The sequence below is a fragment of the Chiloscyllium punctatum genome, chromosome 6, assembly GCF_047496795.1.
Source record: "Chiloscyllium punctatum isolate Juve2018m chromosome 6, sChiPun1.3, whole genome shotgun sequence".
In the NCBI taxonomy this organism is placed as follows: Eukaryota; Metazoa; Chordata; class Chondrichthyes; order Orectolobiformes; family Hemiscylliidae; genus Chiloscyllium; species Chiloscyllium punctatum.
Window position 1 is genome coordinate 115,351,764 of NC_092744.1, and position 22,309 is coordinate 115,374,072.

General features: G+C 48.5%; 1 protein-coding gene across 1 annotated transcript in view; it reads right to left on the bottom strand.

Annotated features, from left to right (window-relative positions):
• The window catches only part of LOC140478549 (uncharacterized), an 81,586-nt gene extending 78,856 nt beyond the window's left edge, over positions 1-2,730 (bottom strand). Inside the window, exon 1 of the mRNA XM_072571792.1 lies at positions 2,709-2,730. Coding sequence (XP_072427893.1) covers positions 2,709-2,721 — 13 coding nt within the window. The 5' untranslated portion in view covers positions 2,722-2,730. The remainder of the gene's footprint in view (positions 1-2,708) is intronic.
• Positions 2,731-22,309: the final 19,579 nt, after the last annotated feature.

Below are 22,309 nucleotides of genomic sequence, written 5' to 3' on the forward strand. Positions count from 1 at the left end.
TGAATCACTTCACACTTTTCCAGATTGGACTCCATCTGTCACTTCCAGCCCAGCTCTGTGTCCTGTCAATGTCCCATTGCAACCTACAACAGCCCTCTACATTCCCCACCACTCCACCAAACTTCATGTGATTGGGAAACTTACTAACCCACTCTCCAACATCCACATCCAAGTCATTTACAAAATCCACAAAGAGCAGAGTCCCAGAGCTGATTGTTACAGAACCCCACTGGTCACTGAGCTCCAGGCTCAGTGCCACCCTGCTGCCACCCTCTGTCTTCTCTAGGCCATCCAATCTTGTATCCAGACAGACAAATTTCCCTGTATCCCAATTTTCCTTCTTTTCTGAATGAGCCATCAACATATTCTGCCATATCCTCAAAGAATTCAATAAGGTTTGTGAGGCATGACCTGACCCCTCACAAACCCATACTGACTGTGGCTAATTTAACGATGGTTTTCCAAGTAGTCATAAATCCTGTCTTTTGAGTCCTCTCCAATAATCTGCACACCACAAACATTCGACCAAATCTGTAATTCCCAGAATTCTACCTCCGTAACATGGCTCGGACTTTACAAATCTTCCCTCCTCTGCCATGTTCCCCAGAATGACACTGGAGGGTGGTGGGGGTTAAAGAGATAGAGAGGAATATCAGGACAGGAGGATTTTGCAGGCATTCGGAGGTTCGCAGTGCCAAAAGGAGGCTTCAGTAATTGTGAGGTCTCATGGTGATGAAGGCGTTTGAGGAGGGAGGGAGGATTGTAGGGAAATGAGAGGTTTCACAGTTTAGGTGTTTTGTTCGGGCTGCAAGTGGTTACTGAGTTGGGGAGGGTGTAAGCACTGGTGGATATTACATAAACATGTGGTTTTAGTTGCAATGCAGGAAGAGGATTCAGGAAGCTGGAGCGTATGGGGTCTGAACGAGGTTACACAAATGGGAAGAGTTGTCAGGAGTGGAGGTGTTTACAGAGACAGCAATGGCCTGATCTGGAGCAGAGGACCCAGATTGGGAGGGATGTGGGGACTGGAGGTGGTATCACAGGGAGAGAGGACCATAGACCCACAGGAGGCTACAGAAATGTGGAGAGCTGTAGGGCTGACGGGTTCATGGAGATGGGAATGTTGGGAGGGATGGAGAAGTTTACAGGGATAAGGATGTTTGTAGGACAGGGCTGGATCACAGACAGGAACTGTTTTATGGACCTGAGCAGATTACAGAGATAAAGGTGTTTGTATCGACTGGAAGAACAAACAGAGATATGCAGGGTAGTCATGACTGAAGATGGTTATAGACATAGGAAGGCTTAGGTTCTGGGCGTTATGGAGACTGTGGAATCTGGATTTCTTTTCAGAGACTGGGATAACAATTTTGGTCAGAAACAGTTTCACAGATAAGGGAGCATAGCACAAACAGGAGGAAGTTGTAGAGGTAGGTGACGTTTAAACAGATAGTGGTGTAAGAGCTGGACAAGGTTATGGAGATGGGTAGATGGTGGAGACACAGGAGGAGCTTACATTGACATGGGGGTGATAGTGACAGGAGGGTGTTAAATAGATAGTGGGTTCTGTAGGGACTGGATTGGGAGAGGCACAGGCATGGAGTGAGTTCGACAGATCAGGATTACTGCAGAGACCTGAGAGGATTACACTGATAGGGATGGTGGTCGGGTCTCCACAGACTGTTGGTGTTTAGGGAATGGAAGAGATTTGGTCGAAAGGGAGGGATGTAAGAGCTGCAGGAGCTTGTGGAGAGTTGAAGAGTTGAAGCAATTTGCAGAGGTAGGTTTCTCAGACAGGAGTAGGTTATAGATAGTGAGGGTTGTGTGGTCTGAGTAAGTCAAAAAGAGGAGAGTTTTCGCGTCTGGAAGAGGTTACACTGACAGGGACAGTTGAAGAGACTGAAGCAAAAATGTATGGAGAAGGTTACACAGATAGGGAGGTGAGTAGGGACTGAAGGTGAATACACAGACACAGAGGGTTGTATTGTTAGACGGAGCTGAGAGGGATAGGGACTGGTTTAGGGATTTACACAGATAGGGAAGGTTGTGTTTTTGGAGAAGGTTACACTGATACAGACAGTGTTAGGGAGTGTTTAGTGGACTACAGAGGAGCTCAGAGAGAATGTATTATGGGGAGTGGAGGAGATTACAGACACAGAGATGGCTGTCGGGTTGAAAAGAGCTTCTCCAGATCCTCAGTGCTGTAAGGCTGGAGGGAGATTATAACAGTGAGTGTTGCCAAGACTTAATTACTTCACTGATATAGAGCAGGTCTCAGCACGTAACTGTCAAAGGGAAATTTAGACAGTCCAGATGAGTTTTCAGAGATACAAATGTTTATGGGAGTTTCAAGAGGGAACAATGATTGGGAGTGCTGTACCAAATGGGAATAGTTATAGGGAGGGTTCTAAAAGCAGGAAGAGGTGTCAGACATATCGATCTTTGTAAGGACTGGAGAAGGTTACATTGCCAAGGAGTGTTTTAGAGTCTGGAGGAGATTACAGTGTTAAGGAGAATATTGGGGATAAGGCAAGGTGTAATAGACGGGGATGGTTGACAGGGCTGGACAATAACCTGAATAGAATCGCCATCGTGTGCAACCAGGCCATTTGGCCCAACCAGTCCATTCCTAACCTCTGAAGAGCATCCAACCCAGACTCACCCCTCTACCTATACATTAAACCCTACATTTCTCGTGGTGAACTTACTTAAACCACACATTCCTGAATACCACAGTCAACTTATGAAGGCCGATTCACTGATGGTGCAAATTTTGGACACACACACACACACACACAGATACAGCAAGGGAGCGACATGCAAACACACACAGTGCGGGAGATACCCGCAGACACACAGCAAGGGAAGGACCTGCACACACACACAGCGAGGGGGATACATGCAAGAAACACAGCAAGGGAAGGACATGCAAACACACACAGTGAGGGGGATACACGCAGACACACAGCGAGGGAAGGACATGCAAACACACACACACACAGTGAGGGGGATACATGCAAGAAACACAGCAAGGGAAGGACATGCAAACACACACAGTGAGGGGGATACACGCAGACACACAGCGAGGGAAGGACATGAAAACACACACACACACAGTGAGGGGGATACACGCAGACACACAGCGAGGGAAGGACATGCAAACACACACACACACAGTGAGGGGGATACACGCAGACACACAGCGAAGGAGGGATGCACACACACACAAATCGAGGGAGGGACACAGACAGCGAGGGAGGGACATGCACACACGAAGCGAGGGAGGGACACGCACACACGAAGCGAGGGAGGGACACGCACACACGAAGCGAGGAGGGACACGCACACACGAAGCGAGGGAGGGACACGCACACACGAAGCGAGGGAGGGACACGCACACACACACACACACACACAGAGGGAGGGACACACACACACACAGCGAGGGGGGGGAACATGAATACGCACACACACATAGACACAGCGAGGGAGGGACACGCACACACAGAGCGAGGGAGGGAGACGTGCACACACAGAGCGAGGGGGATATGCACACACACAGCGAGGAAGGGACACTCACACAGCAAGGAAGGGACACGCACACACACACACACAGCAAGGGGGAACGCACAGACACACACAGCGAGGGAGGGACACGCACGCGCGCGCACACACACACACACACACACACGAACACACACGAACACACACGAACACACACGAACACACACGAACACACACAGCGAGAGAGGGACACGCGCACACACACAGCCAGGGAGGGACACACACAAACACACACAGAGAGCAAGAGAGGGACACATGCACACACAGCGAGGGGGGAGACACATGCTCACACACGCACACCAGGAGGGACACACACACACACACACACACACAGTGAGGAGGGACGGAAACACACACACACACCAAGGGAGGTACACGTGCACACACACAGCAAGGGAGGTACACGCGCGCACACACACACAGCAAGGGAGGTACACGCGCGCACACACAGCACGGAAGGGACACACACAGCGAGGAAGGTATACACAGCGAAGGGACACACACACACTGCGAGGGACGGGGACACAAACACGCAAAGCAAAGGAGGAACACATAAACACACACAAACACACAGCAAGGGAGAGACGCGCACACACAGTGAGGAAGGGACAAACACATTCACTTACGGTGAGGGGAATACACGCAAACACACCGTGAAGGAGGGACAAGCACACACATGTCGAGGGGGAGAGCATGTGCACAGAAATTGAGAAGGGGCACACACATGCAAAGCGAGGGAAGGACATGCACAAATACACACACACACACACACACACACACACACACACACAGCAAGGGAGGGACACGCACATGCACACAGTGAGGGGGATACATGCAGACACACAGCGAGGAAGGGACACACACACGCAAAGTGAAGGAGGGACACGCGCACATACACATACACACAAATATAGAGCAAGGGAGAGAGATGCACACACAGCGAGGGAGGGGCAAGCACACACACCTATGGTGAGGGGAATACACGCAGACACACAGTGAGGGAGGGACACGCACATACACTGCAAGGGAGGGACAAGCACACACCGCGAAGGAGGGACAAGCACACACACATGTTGAGGGGGAGGGCATGTGCACAGAAATTGAGAGGCGGCACACACACGCAAAGCAAGGGAGGGACATTCACAAATACACACAGAGCGAGGGAGGGACATGCACACACACACACACACACACACACACAAGGGACGGACACACACACGCAAAGCGAGGGAGGGACACGCAAAGATACACACACACACACATAGACACACACATAAACACAGAGCAAGGGACGGACGTGTGCACACACAGCGAGGGAGGGACATACAAACACACACAGTGAGGTAGTTACCCACAGACGCACAGTGAGGAAGGGATACACACACAAACACACAGAGCGAGGGAGGGACACACACACACAAACACACGTCGAGGGGGAGGGCATCTGCACAGAAATTGAGAGGGGGCACAAACACACATGGCAAGGTTGGACACGCGCACACAGCAAGGGGGGACACGCACTCACACACACAAGGGACGGACACACACACGCAAAGCGAGGGAGGGACAGGCACACACAGCGAGGGGTGACACGCACATACACAGCGAGGGAGGGACACGCACACACAGTGAGGGAGGGATACACGCACAAACAGCGAGGGAGGGACACGCGCGCGTACACACACACGGAAGAGCACGTACACACAGCGAGAAAGGGACACACACACAGCAAGGGAGGGATGCACGCGCACACACACACACACACACACACACACACACACACACACGGAAGAGCACGTACACACAGCAAGGGAGGGACACACACAGAGCAAGGGAGGGACATGCGCACACACGCACACACGTACAAACATTCAGAGTGAGTGAGAGACACGCAAACACAGTGAGGGTAGGATATACACACACAGCAAGGGAGGACCTACATAAACACACACAGAGATGGAGGGACACACACGCACACACAGGGAAGGAGGCACAAGCACACACACGGCGAGAGAGAGGGCATGTGTACAGGAATTGAGAGGGGACATGCACACAGCGAGAGGGGACATGGACAGACACAGCGAGGGAGGGACACACACACAGCGAGGGGGGACATGCATTCACACAACGAGGGGAGAATCGCACACAGTGAGGGGGATATACACAAAGTGCAATGGAGGGACACACACACACACCGAGGGAGGGAAGGACATGCACACACAGCGAGGGAGGGACATACACAAACACACACAGCGAGAGACACACACACACACACAGGGAAGGAGGGACAAGCACACACATGGCGAGGGGGAGGGCATGTTTACAGAAATTGAGAGGGGACACGCACACACAGCGAGAGAAGACACGCACAGACACAGCAAGGGAGGGACACACGCACATATAGTGAGGGGGGACATGCACTCACACACCAAGGGGAGAAGTGCACACACAGTGAGGAGGATATACACAAAGAGCAATGGAGGGACACACACACACACAGAGACAAAGAGCGAGGGAGTGACATGCGCACACACAGCAAGAGGGACACGCAAACACAAAGCGAGGGAGGGACACGCACACACAGCGAGGGAGGGACACGCACACACAGCGAGGGAGGGACACGCACACACAGCGAGGGAGGGACACGCACACACAAACACACACACAGCAAGAGAGGGACACGCACACACACAGGGAAGGATGAACAAGCAGACACACGGCGGGGGGAGGGCATGTGCACAGAAATTGAGAGGGGGCATGCACAGACATGGCAAGGGAGGGACACACGCACACACAGCAAGGGGGGACAGGCACTCACACAGCGAGGGGCGATGTGGACACAAAATGGTGGGGATATGCACAAACAGCAAGGGAGGGACACACACACACACACACACACACACACACAAGGGACAGACACACACTCAGAGTGAGGGAGGGACACGCACACAGTGTGGGAGTAAAACGCATACATACACACACACACGCAGCGAGAGAAGGACACACACACACTGTAAAAGGGTCACACATACTCACAGCAAGAGAGGGACACGCGCACACACACAGAGAGGAGGAGACACATGCACGCGCAGCGAGGGAGGGCCACACACACACATACGCACAGCAAAAGGGACACACACACACACACACACACACAGAGCGAGGCAGGGACACACACACACAGACAGCGAGGGAGCAACACACACAAGCAAGAGAGGGACACGCGCACACACAGCGAGGGGGGAGACACATGCTCACACAACGAGGGAGGGCCAACACACGCACGCACACCAGGAGGGACATGCACGCGCACACACACACACACACACACACACAAATCAGAGCAAGGGAGAGACACACACACACCGTGAAGGAGGGACAAGCACACACATGTCAAGGGGGAGGGCATGTGCGCAGAAATTGAGAGGGGGCACACACACGCAAAGCAAGGGAGGGACATGCACACATGCACACAAGGGACGGACACACACATGCAAAGCAAGGGAGGGACATTCACACACGCACACAAGGGACGGACACACACACGCAAAGTGAGGGAGGGACATGCACACACGCACACAAGGGACGGACACACACACGCAAAGTGAGGGAGGGACACACAAAGATACACACACACACATAGACACACACATAAACACAGAGCAAGGGACGGACGCGTGCACACACAGCGAGGGAGCGACATACAGACACACACAGTGAGGTAGTTACCCGCAGACACACAGTGAGGGAGGGATACACACACAAACACACAGAGCAAGGGTGGGACACACACACACACACACACGTCGAGGGGGAGGGCATAAGCACAGAAATTGAGGGGGAGCACACACACACACACGGCAAGGTTGGACATGCGCACACAGCAAGGGGGGACACGCACTCACACACACAAGGGACGGACAGACAAAGCGAGGGAGGGTCACGCACACATACATACACTCAGAAACACAGAGCAAGGGAGGGACATGCACACACGCACACACACACACACACACAAGGGACGGACACACACACGCAAAGCGAGGGAGGGACACGCACGTACAATGCGAGGAACGGACGCACAGACACAGCGAGGGAGGGACATGCACACACAGCGTGTGAGAGACACACACAGCAAGGGAGGAACATACACAAACACACACAGTGAGGGAGGGACACGCACATACACAGCAAGGGAGGGACACACACGCACACACAGGGAAGGAGGCACAAGCACACACACGGCGAGAGAGAGGGCATGTGTACAGGAATTGTGAGGGGACACGCACACAGCGAGAGGGGACATGGACAGACACAGCGAGGGAGGGACACACACACAGCGAGGGGGGACATGCATTCCCAAAACGAGGGGAGAAGCGCACACAGTGAGGGGGATATACACAAAGTGCAATGGAGGGGGACACACACACACACAAAAAACAAGGGAGTGACACATGCACACACAGCCAGAGGGACACACACACACACACACAACGAGGGTGGGATATGCACATACGCTGCAAGAGGGATACACATACTCACAGCAAGAGGGACAGATGCACACAGAGTAAGGGAGGGACACGCGCATGCGCAAGCACGCAAACAGAAACACACACAGCGAGAGAGAGATACACACACACAGCAAGAGAGGGACATGCGCACACACTGCCAGGGAGGGACATGCATACACAGCGAGGGAGGGTCACACACACACAGCATGATGGACACACACACAGCAAGAGCGACGCGCACACAGTAAGAGGGGGACACGTATTCACACACATACTCACAGCGAGGGAGGGACACACAGACACACAGTGAGTGAGTGATACGCATACACACACATACAGAGCGAGGGGAGGACACACTCACACACTGCAAGAGGGACACACACACACACACACAGCGAGGGTGGGACACGCAGTAGCAGCGAGGGTGGGACATGTGCTCAGAAAGCGAGACGGGACACACACACACACACACACAGCGAGGGGACACACACACACAGTGAGGGAGGGAGACACACAGATATACGCACACACAAACACACACACCAGTGAGGGAGGGACATGCACACACACACAGTGAGGGAGGGACAAGCACACACAGTGAGGAGAGTTACACGCACACACAGCGAGGGAAGGGGACACACACGCATACACACACAGAACAATGGAGGGACACGTGCACACACAGTGATGTGTCTCCTCGGACGTGTAATCGTTCAGCTCTCACTCCAGCCTGCTCCCTCACAGGGTCACCGTCTCTGTTACTCCCAGGTACAACTAGGCCTCGATCCTCAGTGCTGATTTATATTCTCCCAGCTGTGAGTCAGCCTCAAGTTCCTGCTCCAAGTTGCTCCCTCACACGGGGTCCCTCCCTCTGTGACTCGGTGCTGATTTCGAGCCTCCTGCTCTGCTTTTTATCCAAATCCAAGTCCCAGTCGGCCTTGACCCTTGCTGCTGATTTATATTCTCCCGCTCTGTGCTGCTCTCTCTCAGGTTCTCTCCCCTTGTGACTCCCAGGTAATGGTAGGCCTCAAGCCTCAGCTGAGATTTATAACATCCCATTCCGCACTGCTCTCTTACAGGATCACCGTTGTGCCTGGAAGATAGTGGGAAAGAGGAGGATTAGACAGAGCAGAGGGTGTTACAGTGATTGAGGGACCTGTAGGGGAAGAAACAGGTTATCTGGGGAGATAGGCAGACCTGCAGTAACTAAAGAACATTACTGAAAGATACAGCGAGAGTTGCAGACACTGAAGAAGGCAAAGGAAATAGAGAGATGGCGGCTTGTTCATGACGGAGCTTTGTAGAGTCTAAAGGGCTTCAAAGTTTGGGAGAAGATTTGTAGCTCAGGTGCTCATTGTTGTGGTTCTGTTCGCCGAGCTGGGAATTTGTGTTGCAGACGTTTCATCCCCTGTCTAGGTGACATCCTCAGGGAGCCTCCTGTGAAGCGCTTCTGTGATGTTTCCTCCGGCATTTATAGTGGCCTGTCTCTGCCGCTTCCAACTGTCAGTTCCAACTGTCCGCTGCCGGTATATTGGGTCCAGGTCGATGTGCTTATTGATTGAATCTGTGATGAGTGCCATGCCTCTAGGAATTCCCTGGCTGTTCTCTGTTTGGTTTGTCCTACAATAGTAGTGTTGTCCCAGTCGAACTCACGTTGCTTGTCATCTGCGTGTGTAGCTACGAAAGAATAGCTGGTCATGTCGTTTCGTGGCTAGTTGGTGTTCATGGATGCGGATCGTTAGCTGTCTTCCTGTTTGTCCTATGTAGTGTTTTGTGCAGTCCTTGCATGGGATTTTGTACACTACATTGGTTTTGCACATGCTGGCTATCGGTACTTCATCCTGGAGTTGTTGTCTGAGAGTGGATGTTGGTTTGTGTGCTGTTATGAGTCCGAGTGGTCGCAGTCATCTGGCTGTCAGTTCAGAAATGTTCTTGATGTATGGTAGTATGGCTCGTTCTTTGGGTCGTGGCATGTCTTCATTCCATTGTCTTTCCATGAGGCATCTGTGGATGAAATTGCGTGGAGTTTGATCCCACCCCGCAGCTCACCAAAAGGATAAACAAAACACAGAGAAACGTACAAAAACAAAAGGGACTTATAACCAGGTTTGACCGACAGAGAATGAAACCTGAAAGCAACAACACCCCCAGATTCTATGGACTACCTAAAGTGCACAAACCAGCCATCCCACTCAGACCCATAGTATCACTACCAGGGACACCATCACACAAACTGGCTAAAGAATTACAGCAGAAACTGAAACACCTGATCAGTGGATCCAGACACTCTGTACAGTCAACACAGGAATTCTTGGACATCATCAGAAATATACACATAGACAACGAAGAAACCATGGTCTCATTCGATGTAACGGCACTGTTCACCTCTATCGACAAAACCCTAGCCAGAGAAACAATAGCCAACCTGCTGGACGTACAGAACAGACAACAGGACGGGGAACCTATCAACAAAGACGGCATACTCAAACTACTGGACCTGTGCCTCACAACACACTTCACATTCAACAACCAGATATATGAACAAATCAACGGCACACCCATGGGCTCACCCATCTCTGGACTCATAGCAGAAGCGGTAATGCAAAGATTAGAACAGTCTTACCGCAAATTCAACCCAAACTCTGGGTCAGATATGTGGATGACACCTTTGTAATCATTAAAAACACAGAAATAGAGAACACACACCGTATCATCAACGCCACACTCACAGGAATCCGATTCACGAGAGGGGAAGAAAAGAACAACCAACTCCCATTCCTAGACGTGATGGTACAGAGAACACCGAACGGAGAATTCACCACAAAGGTATACAGGAAAGCCACACACACAGACCAAGTCCTGAACCACGAAAGCAACCACCCCAACACACACAAAAGAAGTTGCATCAAGACACTGTTCAAAAGGGCCACAACACACCAGAACTACAAAAAGAGGAAGAAGAACACCTATACAATGTATTCGCCAAAAATGGATACCCCCGCAATTTCATTAGGGATTGTCTGTATGGATTAGCGAGATGACTGTCCTCTGATATTGATGAGGGCAGTGCAGATGACGTGGTTTATATGGAGTTCATTAAGGTCTTTGACAAGGTCCCACACGGAAGGCTGGTCCAAAAGGGAAGATCCCATGGGATCCAAGGTAAGTTGGTAAATTGGCTCCACAATTGGTGGAGGGTTGGTTTTGTGATTGAAAGCCTTTGTCCAGTGGGTGTACCACAGGGATCTGTGCAGGAGCCATTGCTGTTCATTGTGGACATTAATCACTCGGATGTGAAAGCAGAAGGTAACATTAGTAGGTTTGCAGATAACATGAAAGGTGAGGGCGTTGTCCACAATGAGGGGGGTGGACTCAGGCTGCAGTCTGATATCGATCAGATGATAAACTGAGCAGAGTAATGGCAGATGGAGTTTACTTCTGATCACTGTGAGGTAATGCACTGTGGGAAGTCTAATAAATGAATGATATACATCATGAATGGTAGGTCCTCCTGGAGTACTGAGGAATACAGGGACCTTGGTGGGCAAGTCCCTGGATGTCTGAAGGTGTCAGCACAAGTAGACAGGGTGGGGAATACACCTGAACTGGGAGCAGGAGGGGGACCCACATCCTGGTGGGGAACGTTGCTGGAGCTGCTCGAGAGGATTTAAACTCGTCTGGCAGGGCTGTGTGACCCCAAAGAGTCGTAAGGCCAGAAAGAAAGTTGAGGCTGGTACAAATGTTCAAGAGAGCAATATAAGTAGACAAGGCTGGCAAGAATATAGCAGACAATGAGGGAAAACTGGTGGATTAAACTGCAGTTATTTCAATGCAAAGGGCCAGACAGATAAGGCAGATGAACCCAGAGCATGGATGGGAAAATGGGATTGGGATCCCATAGATATTACACAAACACAGCTGAGGGAGCAACAGAAGCAGCAGCTCAATGTTCTGGAGACAGATACTACAGGAAGGATAGAACAGGAGGCAAAACAGGTGGAGAGCTGGTGGGTTTGATTGAGGGAGGATTCATGTAGGATCGCCCAGTTAAACGATATTAGTGGAACTGAGAAATAAAAACTGGTCATTAGGTTTCTACGGTCGTACTACAGCGATAGGCAATGGGAGATGGAGGAGCAAATATGTCAGGAGATTTCAGATATCTCTTAGAATAATAGGGTTGTAATGACAGGGGATCTTAACCGTTCCAAACCTGGACTGGGATTGCTACTAAGTTAAGCATTTGGATGGAAGGAATTTGTTAAGTGTGTTCCGAAAATTATATAAGTGGCCCAACTGGAGAATGGGGCTATACCTGACCTCCCCTTGGGAAACAAGGTCGGGAACGGGAATGAGGTGTTAGTGGGGGAAGCACTTTGGAAAGATACCACAATTGTATTAGTTTGAAAATAGCGATGGAAAAGGACAGGCCTGGTCCACAAGTTCAAGTTACTCAAAGGAGCAAAGTTGTATTAGACAGGAATTTTTAAAGTAGATCTGGGGAGGCTATTTGCAGATAAAGGGAAGTCTGGCAAGTAGGAATATTTTAAACCCGAGATAAAAGGAGCGTTCAGCGCCAGTGTGTTCCTGTTAGTGTGCAGCTCAATGCTGACTGAATTAGGAAACACTGGCTGAGTTTCGAGGCTGTGGTCAAGAAAAAAATGGGTCGCATGTCAGATATAACTGGCTGACTCAAGGGAATCCCTTCAGGAGCATCTGGGCTGTAGGAATACACTTAGGATAGAAATCAGGAATGTGAAAAGGGGACATGAGATAGCTTTGGCAGAGAAAGTTAAGGAGAATCCAAAGAGACTCTACAAGGGTATGAAGAGCAAAAGAAGAGCTCGGGACAAACCCGGTCTCCTTAATGATCAATGAAGCCAACGATGTGCGAAACTACAAGATCCAAAACAAATATTTCACTTTGGAACTTACTGTGGATAAAGACTGGGGCGCTCAGGGAACTAAACAGTGTTTGGCCTGACCACTATTGGAATATTGTGTGTAATTCTGGTCTCAATGCCACAGGAAGGATGTCGTGGAACATGAAAGGGTTCAGAAGAAATGACCAAAGATGTTGCCAGGGTTGGAGGGTTTGTGCTTCAGGGAAAAGCCTGAATAGGCTGGGGCTGTTTTCAGTTGAACATGGGAGGCTGAGGAGTTAACCGATAAAAGGTGTTTAAAATCATGATGGTCATCGATAGGATCAATAGACAAGGTCATTTCCCCAGGCGAGGGAAACTTTTCAAAGGGGTCTAAAGGACAACTGGCTCCCGCAGAGTGGATGGAATAAGCTGCCAGAGCAAATAGTGGAGGCTGATAGATATACATTTAAAAGGCATGTGGATGGGTGTATGAATAGCAAAGGTTTAGAGGGATATTGGCAAAACTGTGGCAAATGTGACTAGAAACGTCATGCAGGAGTTGGTCCGAAGGGCCTGTTTCCGTGCTGTACATTTCAATGACTCAATGTCTTGAAATGAGTCCACATTATAGAAAAGGAGGAGCTGGAGGTTTTAAAACACAAAGGTAGATAAATCCCCAGTACCTGATCAAATGTATCTCAGGACATTGTGGGAAGCTGGTGAAGAAATTGTAGGGCCCCTAGCAGAGATATTTGTAACATAGAGTGCTATGTGTGATAGGCTGTTAGACTGGGGGGTGGCATTGTGGACAGTGAAGAAGGTTTTCTGAGATTACAAAGGGATCCTGATGAAATGTGTGAATGGCTGAAAAACCGTAGATGGAGTTTAATCTGAATAAATGTGAGGTAATGCATTTTGTACAACAAACACTGGCAGGGCTCATACAATTAATGGCAAGACCTTCAGTAGTGTTGTAGAACAGAGGGACCTCAGGGCTCAGCTAGATAATTCTTTGAAGGTTGCAACATGGAGAGACAGGAGGGTTTAAAATAAGGGGTTTGCCTCACTTGCTTTCATTGCTCAGTCCTTTGGATATAGGAGTTGGGAAGTCACGTTGAGATTATACAGGCCATTGGTGAGTCCTCTTCTGGAATACTGTGTCCAGTTCTGGTCGCCCAGTTATAGGAAGGATATTATTAAGCTGGAAAGGGTTGGGAGGAGATTTACTGGGATGTGGCTGGGTACGAAAGGCTTCAGTATGAAGAAAGGCTGAATAGGTTGATATTTTTCACTGAAACCTGAATGTTGACAGATGACCTCATAGAAGTTTATAAAATCATGAGGGAGATAGATAGAGTTAATGGGAGTTGTCTTTTCCCGTGGATAGGGGAGTTTCAAGACAAGGCACTACATTTTTAAGTTTAGAGGAGAAACATTTTTAAAAAAGACACGAAAGGCACATTGTTACACAGAGGGTGGGTTGTGTGTGGAATGAACTTCCCAAGGAAGGGGTGAACATGGGGACAATAACAATGTTTAAAAGACATTTGGATTAGTACAGGAATAGGAAAGGTTTGAAGGGATGTGATCCAGGAACAGGCAGGTGCGATGAGATCAGTTTTAGAGTATGGTTAGCGTTAACCAAATAGTACGGTATGACTCCGACTATGATTATAATGTTGTGTCATCAATTAAGAAAGGCTACAAGAGAAAGCCAGGGAACTACAGACTGATGAGCGAGACATCAGGGTGGGTCAGTTGTTGGGGGTCATTCTGAGAGGTAGGTCTTACATGCATTTGGAAAGATAAGGCCTGATTACGGACAGCCAGCATGGCTTTGTGCATGGGAAAACATGTCCCACAATCTTGACTGGAGTTTGCTCACGATGTGACCAAAAAGATAAAAGATAGACTAAAAAAAGAGCAACAGACGTTGTTTCTGGCTTCTGCAAACCCTTGTTCAGGGTGTAACATGATACATTGGTTAGTAAGGGTAGATCACAAGGGATCTGGAAGAGCTTGCCAACTGGATACAAAATGGGATGACAGTGGGAGACAGAGGGTGGTGGGAGAGGGTTGTTGTTCAGACTGGAGGCCTCTGACCAGCAGTGTGCTGTCAGGATTGGTGCTGGGACCATTGATGTGCACCATTTACATAAACAATTGAGTGAAAATACAGGAGTCCCTGTTAGTATGTTTGTGAATACCAAGATTAGTGGAAGAGTGGGCAGGGAACATAGTTATTGAAGGGGATGGTAATCAACTGGGCCAGTGGGCCAAGGAATGAAAGATGGAGTTTAATTCAGGTGTTGGATTTAGTTAAGACAAACTAGGGAGGACGCATACGGGTAACAGTTGGGCCCTGGGCAGTGCTGTCGAACAGAGAGAGACCAAGGGGTGCAGTTACATTGTTCCTCGGACTGGCATCACAGGGCGACAGGGTGTTGAAAGCGGCAACTGGCACACTTGTACTCAATGCTCTGACTAATGAAGACATGAGTTGGAGATATTGGTAACACTGTCGTCAATATTTCTCCTGGGCAGAGGAGGCCACAGGGCGACGTTATAAAGTTTTATGAAATCATGTAGGGTCTAAGTAAGGTGAATTGACAAGGGTAGGTGAGTCCAAAGCTAGAGGCATAAATGTGGGGTGAGAGAGCAAGGATTTAAAGAGGGAGCTGAGGGGCAATATTATCCACAGAGGATGGTGCATAGACAGAATGGACTGCCAGAGGAAATGGTAAAAACAAGTACAATTACAACATGGAAAAGATACTCGGGCAGGTACATGGAGAGGAGAAGGTTTGAAGGGAGATGAGCCAAACACAGGCAAACGCGACTCATTCCATTTAGGGAACCTTGGCCGAAGAGTCATGCCGCACAGAAACAGACCCGATGTCTCCAGGTATTGGAGGAGGAGACTATCGAGACAAAGCATGTTGTAGAGACTGAAGCAAGTTACAGTGATATGGATGGTCATCTGGACTGGAGGTTTCAAATATGTGAAATAATTGGTGAGAGGGAAGGAGATGACAGAGATAGGAACTGTTATAGGAGTTAGAATGATTGAAGACACTGGTCCTAAATACAAGCCATTGATACAGTGTTGGAGAGGGAATAGGGAACAGAAAGATCCCAGGCAGCATTACCACCCTCTCGGGGGAGGCCTGCTTCCCCCTCAGTTGTTCTGATGCTCCCTAAGAAAGCACAGGCCTGGACTGATAACTGGGAACTCGCGGTGCTGTCTCATTACAACAAAACTTGCAGTAGGCATGGTGACTGAGCCTGGGGTGTGTCTGTACTGTGCTCCCCCTCCAACACTTTCTCTATGTCATGTCTTGTTAGCTGATGTTTGGATTCCCCTTATTACTTTCTGCTCTGTGCACTGGAATGATCTTACCTGGCAGCAGGATTTATTGAAGACTCCCGACCTCCCTAACTTTGTCTTTCTGGCTGACCAACCATCGTCCCAAACAGCAGTTGGCAAGTCTATTGAGTCAGGAACTCCATGAGTACCTGTAGAAGACACCGAAATTGGCAGAATGGGAAATTAGACGAATGCTTTGAGGGTTACACATATAGAATGGCACTGAGCCCCACAGAGATCTGGAAAATCCCAGTCTCCATTCCTGACCTGTGCTGCCTCATCTCTCTGGAGTGAAGAATTCTGTTGGCTCATGGTCTGGAGTAGCTTCAAAAGTGAGAGACGCTGACAGAGGCAGCAATTAGACCCACACAGTGAGGGATACCATATAGAGAGGTACTGAGTCACATCACCAGAGTGCCGGGTCAAACAATTGTGCAGGAAGAAAGGGTTTTGATTCATGTTGCACTGCGATATACAAACTGTGAGCAGGTGGAGTGATGGCCTAGTGGCATTATGTGTGACAATTTATACAGAAACTCAGCAAGTGTTCTCTGGACACAGGCTCAAATCCCACCATTGCAAATGATTGAGTGTGAAGTAAATGCTTCAAAAATGATGTAATTAAAAACCTGTAAGTGAGTATTAAACAATTGCTGATGTTCAGAAAAATCCATCGGGTACATTCCTGTCTTTAGTGAAGTAATCTAAGGTGGGACTGGGGTATCACAGGTATTACAGAAACAACAGCTGAGGGAGGGACAGGACAGGCAGCTCAATGTTCCAGGGGACAGATGCTGCAGGAAGGACAGAAGGGGAGCTGAGAGAGGAGGAGAGCTGCTGGTTCTGATTGGGTGAAACATCCCAGCAGGACTGAGAGAGGATATTCCTGCAGGATCGCCCAGTGAAGCTGTGTTCGGGGAATTAATCAAAAACAATGGGGCTTCCCTTTCCTCTGATTATTCTACAGACCCCGATAGCCCCGCCCTCCAGCACCTTGACCTTCTCAAGATGGCGGCCCTGAGCTTCCTCTTCCCTCAAACAAATGGCGGCCGTGACCCTGGGTCGCTTACCTGATCAGAGACCGCCACCTTCTTACCCGGGCCTTCGAGTTATTTTTAACCTCTATCCGGGACTTGTGAATTCTCTCCGCTCCTTTCTCCCAGCTTGGCTGCAACACACGGGCTCTGAGCGCCACTCTTTGAAGCCGATCGCAGCCGCTGCCGAAGAAAGTAGCTCCATGTCTCTCTGTGCCCTTATCAATGTGACACTGCGCATGCTCTGCATAGAAACCAAATTGCGCGTGCGTCTGAGGTGATCAGTGAGTTTGTAGAGAATATTCATATCTGCACAGACTGATGGGTAAAATATTAGTCATTAAGAATTGCTTTGTTGAGTTATCGTATTAGAGATGTCTAATATGCAAGTTGTCTGGTCCAACTCAACCATACCGGCCAGGTATGTAAATTACCAATCGTATTGAGAGTTTGAAAATAAGTTTCTTACTCGAATAGTGTAAATCGATTGGAAATATGTACGTTATCAGATTTACATTTAAACTACAGTATTTTTTAAAATCTCACATTGATTTATGAGAGACGTTTAATGCTCCACTATGTCGTGAGAATGATCAATCCTGCAAAATAGTTTGCTCTCTGACCAATGTTGAAGCGTTCACTCCCGAGAATGCTTTGGCCCCTCTCCTCATTCACTCTGGTTAAAGGACCGGCCGCAACTCGGTCCTCCTGTTCCGCCCCTTCGTCCCAATTGCAGAGTTGATTCAGGCGTGACTTAGCAGGCAAGGGACAAAGGAAGTTCGAGTCGATGTTTTGTGACGCGGTGAAAATATCCCGAATCTTGGACCGAGGGGCCTGGGTTCAATTCACAGCTTGTGCAGATGTGTGTAATAACAACTTTTAGCAGGTTCATTAGGAAAACCAAGGGAAGTCAGGAACAGAGTGAAAACAAGAGAAAATGCATGCAATGTGGTGGGGCTCTCAATGCTCAGATGATTTGACTCTTTACCAAGCGTTTCAGGGTCCAGTCCAGACTGTTGCACTGCTCTTCGTGCACAGCCAGATACCACGATTGTAAGGCAAAGTTGTAGGATATAGAGGTGCTTGTCTGGAAGGCGCTCGGTTTTTGTGGTGAAAACAGTTGAGAAGGAGTCGGGTTTTGTATGGAGCTACCTGTCCCCCTCCTGTTGCAGCCTCTTATTATTGCTCTGACTCTACCTCGTACATGGAGAAAGTGAGGACTGCAGATGCTGGAGATCAGAGCTGAAAAATGTGTTGCTGGAAAAGCGCAGCAGGTCAGGCAGCATTCTCTACCTCGTACATGTTTGGTAGAGATCAGTGACACTTCGTAAGCCCACAATACAAGATCCATCACTCTGTTTAAGACAGTAAAAATCTCTTGTAGCACAATAGTCAGAGAACAATACAGCGCAGAACAGGCCCTTCGATCCTTGATGTTGTGCCAACCTGTGAACTATTCTCAGCTCGTCCCCCTACACTATCTTGAAATCACCCATGTGCTTATCTAAAGGATTGTTTAAATCTCATTAATGTGGTTGAGTTAACTACATTAGTAGGTAGTGGATTCCATGCCCTAACCACTCTGAGTAAAGAACCTGCCTCTGACATCTGTCATAAATCTATCACCTCTCAATTTGTAGATATGCCCCCTCATACACACTAATGTCATAATCCGAGGAAAAAGACTTTCACTGTCTACCCTAACTAAGCCACTGATCATCTTGTATGTCTCTATCAAATCCTCTCTTAGCCTTCTTGCCAATGTGAACACGTTCAAGTCTCTCAACCTTTCCTCATAAGACCTTCCCTCCAGACCACACAACATCCTGGTATCCTCTGTGCCTTTTCCCATGCTTCCACATCCTTCCAGAAACATAGGCACCAGAACTGCACACAATATTCCAAATATGGCCACACCAGTGTTTTGTATAGTTGCAGCATGATATTGCGGCTCCAGAACTCAAGAAATGTCCCCATTTTATAATTTGATGACATACTTACACGTGTCTGTGTAATTTGTAAATATTGGTAGGTGTCTTCATAGTATTGTGTGTTAATATCAATACATCTTTTTCTTCAAATATTTTCTCTAGCTTTCGTCTCCCTGACAAGAGATAATATGCATCCAGCTGATGCACTTTTCTGAAATTCATGGTGGTTCAATGCTATTTCTAGGCTAAGATCGGAACTGATTATCCCCCATAACCAAAGGCCGGCATTCCAGGAATGAGAAAAGGGAAACCTCTTTGAAAATTTCAAAAATAATTATATCCTGTTATTTTAGTGTTAGGGATCAAAACTGTACACAGTGCATCAGATGTGGTCTCAGCAATGCCCTGTGGAGATGCCGTAAAACATTCCTGCAATTAAACCTTAACCTTTTGTCAAAAACAGCATCATTCCACTTACCTTCCAAATCACTTGCTGCATCTGCAGACTGACTTCACATGATTCATGAGCCAGGAACATGGAAACCTCCTGTATCACAGAGTTCTGCAATCTCTCTCCATTTAAATTGATTACCATTATTTTATCCTTCATGCCAAAACAGACAATTTACCTTATGTTATTTCTACTGAAGGTTTGCACACTAACCATCCCTGTCTATAATCATATTGCAGACTCAGTATCTCAATTTGACGACACAATGAATGACCATCCTGGTGTACGTGCTAATTGAGCTCCAAGCCATTCCCTCCCCTTCCTCCAGATCATTGATACAGATTATTGGTCATTGATGACCCCACAGTGATCTCTGAGGCAATCCATCAGTTCGAGCTTTGCAGCCTGAAAGTAAACATTTCTCTCTACTCTCTATTTCCTGCTAGCGACATATTCCCTGTTCCTGTGTAGCCGCTCAGGCGGGTGGAATGGCCTCGTCCTGGACTGTGTAATGTACTCAACGATCTGAATTACCTAATTCTATATTCCTGTGTAATTTCTTAGAGGGGCAGAATGGTCTCCTCCTGTCTCATTGTAACGATCATGTCTGACGGATTGGGGTGGTCCCCTACCCTGTAACAGCATCGATGAGTGGATTGAAGGAACAACACATGGGTTCGGGGCAGCAGTATATCTCTGTCACAGCCTCGATGGTGGATTGAGGGAATAACACATTGGGTAGGGGCAGCAGTATATCTCTGTCACAGCCTCGATGGTGGATTGAGGGAAGAACACATGGGTTCGGGGCAGCAGTATATCTCTGTCACAGCCTCGATGGTGGATTGAGGGAATAACACATGGGTTCGGGGCAGCAGTATATCTCTGTCACAGCCTCGATGGTGGATTGAGGGAATAACACATGGGGTAGGGGCAGCAGTATATCTCTATAACAGCATCGATGATGGATTGAGGGAACAACACATGGGGGAGGGGCAGCAGTATATGTTTGTAACGGCACTGTGAGACGGATTGAGGGAACAACACGTGGGGTAGGGGCAGCAGTATATGTTTGTAACGGCACTGTGAGACGGATTGAGGGAACAACACGTGGGGTAGGGGCAGCAGTATATATCTGTCACAGCCTCGATGGTGGATTGAGGGAATAACACATGGGGTAGGGACAGCAGTATATCTCTGTAACAGCTTCGAGTGGTGGATTGAGGGAACAACACATGGAGTAGGGGCAGCAGTATATCTCTATAACAGCATCGAGGGTGGATTGAGATAACAACACATTCAGAATGCTCATGTCTGGTCCAATTGTCTCTGATCATCCCTCTCCTGTCTGTTCCCGATAAACATTGACTCTCCTGTCCAGCAAAGATCAGTCGAGCTCAGTCTAGAATATCCTCAATATTCGCTATTCCCTGAGGATGAGGATACCACAGACCGCACAGCACTGAATGGAAAGGGTCATCTTTATTTCGTTGTCGGACCCATTACATTAAAACTGTGCTAACCTCACATCAAATCACCACCTCTTTTCATACTTAAAGATATAATAATTATGAATAACCATAAACCATTCTGCCCTCCAAACCTGTCCCACATTCCCACTGACTCTTTCCAGTCAAATATGCATCAAATCCAGCCTCTGCTACAATCTCAGAAAGTGAATACTTGACAGCATAACACCACATGAGCATGAAAAAAAGGAGCAGAATGAGGCCATTCGGCCCATCAAGTCTGATATGGCATTCAATAATTTCTTGTATGTACCACAAACTCAATCTCCTGCCTTCTCCCTAGAATCCTTGATCCTTTTATAAACCAAAAACGTGTCGATGTGTGTCTTAATGACATTCGTGCTTGTGTCTCTGTGTGTATGTGTGTGTATATATATGTATATGTGTGTGTGTGTGTGTGTGTGTGTCCGTATGTGTGTGTCCATGTGCTTGTTTTCTGTGTATTTGTGTGTCTACATCAGTGTACCTATGTATCAGCCTCTGTGTTTCTATCCGTGTTTGTGTCTATTTGTGTGCAATTTTATATGTCTCTGTGTGTTGCAATGTGTGTGTATGCCCATCTCCTTATATGTGTTGTGCATGTTAGTGTGTTGGGGTGTTTTCCAATACGTCTGTGCATTTCAGTGTCTGCATCTCTGTGCAGTGAGGTATCTGTTTTTGTTTGGGAGTGAATGGACTGACGTTGGAACTGACAGTGGGTTTAAAGTGAGAACTGAATGTTGCTCTTTAATCCGTTGATGGGAAGTGGATGTTTCAGAAGCTCAACATGAGCCATCTTGTTTCTGTCCGGCTCATGCCAGGTTCCTCCCCACATGGCGGGCGAAGGGGGTGTGAGGGAACAGACATCAGGCACAGCACCACCCAGCTTGGCCCTTTCTGTCCCATTGCAGACAGTTTCTCCTGGAACAGGAGAAAGGGAGAGAGGGAGGGAGAGTGGAAATGAGTGACCCTGCTGTTCGTCCTGGTGGATGTGGGGCTGGGGGGAATGGTGAGGTGTCCGGAATGAGTCAGTCGACAGTTGTAAATCAATTTAGCATTATTAGTGTGGGTAGTATTGTGT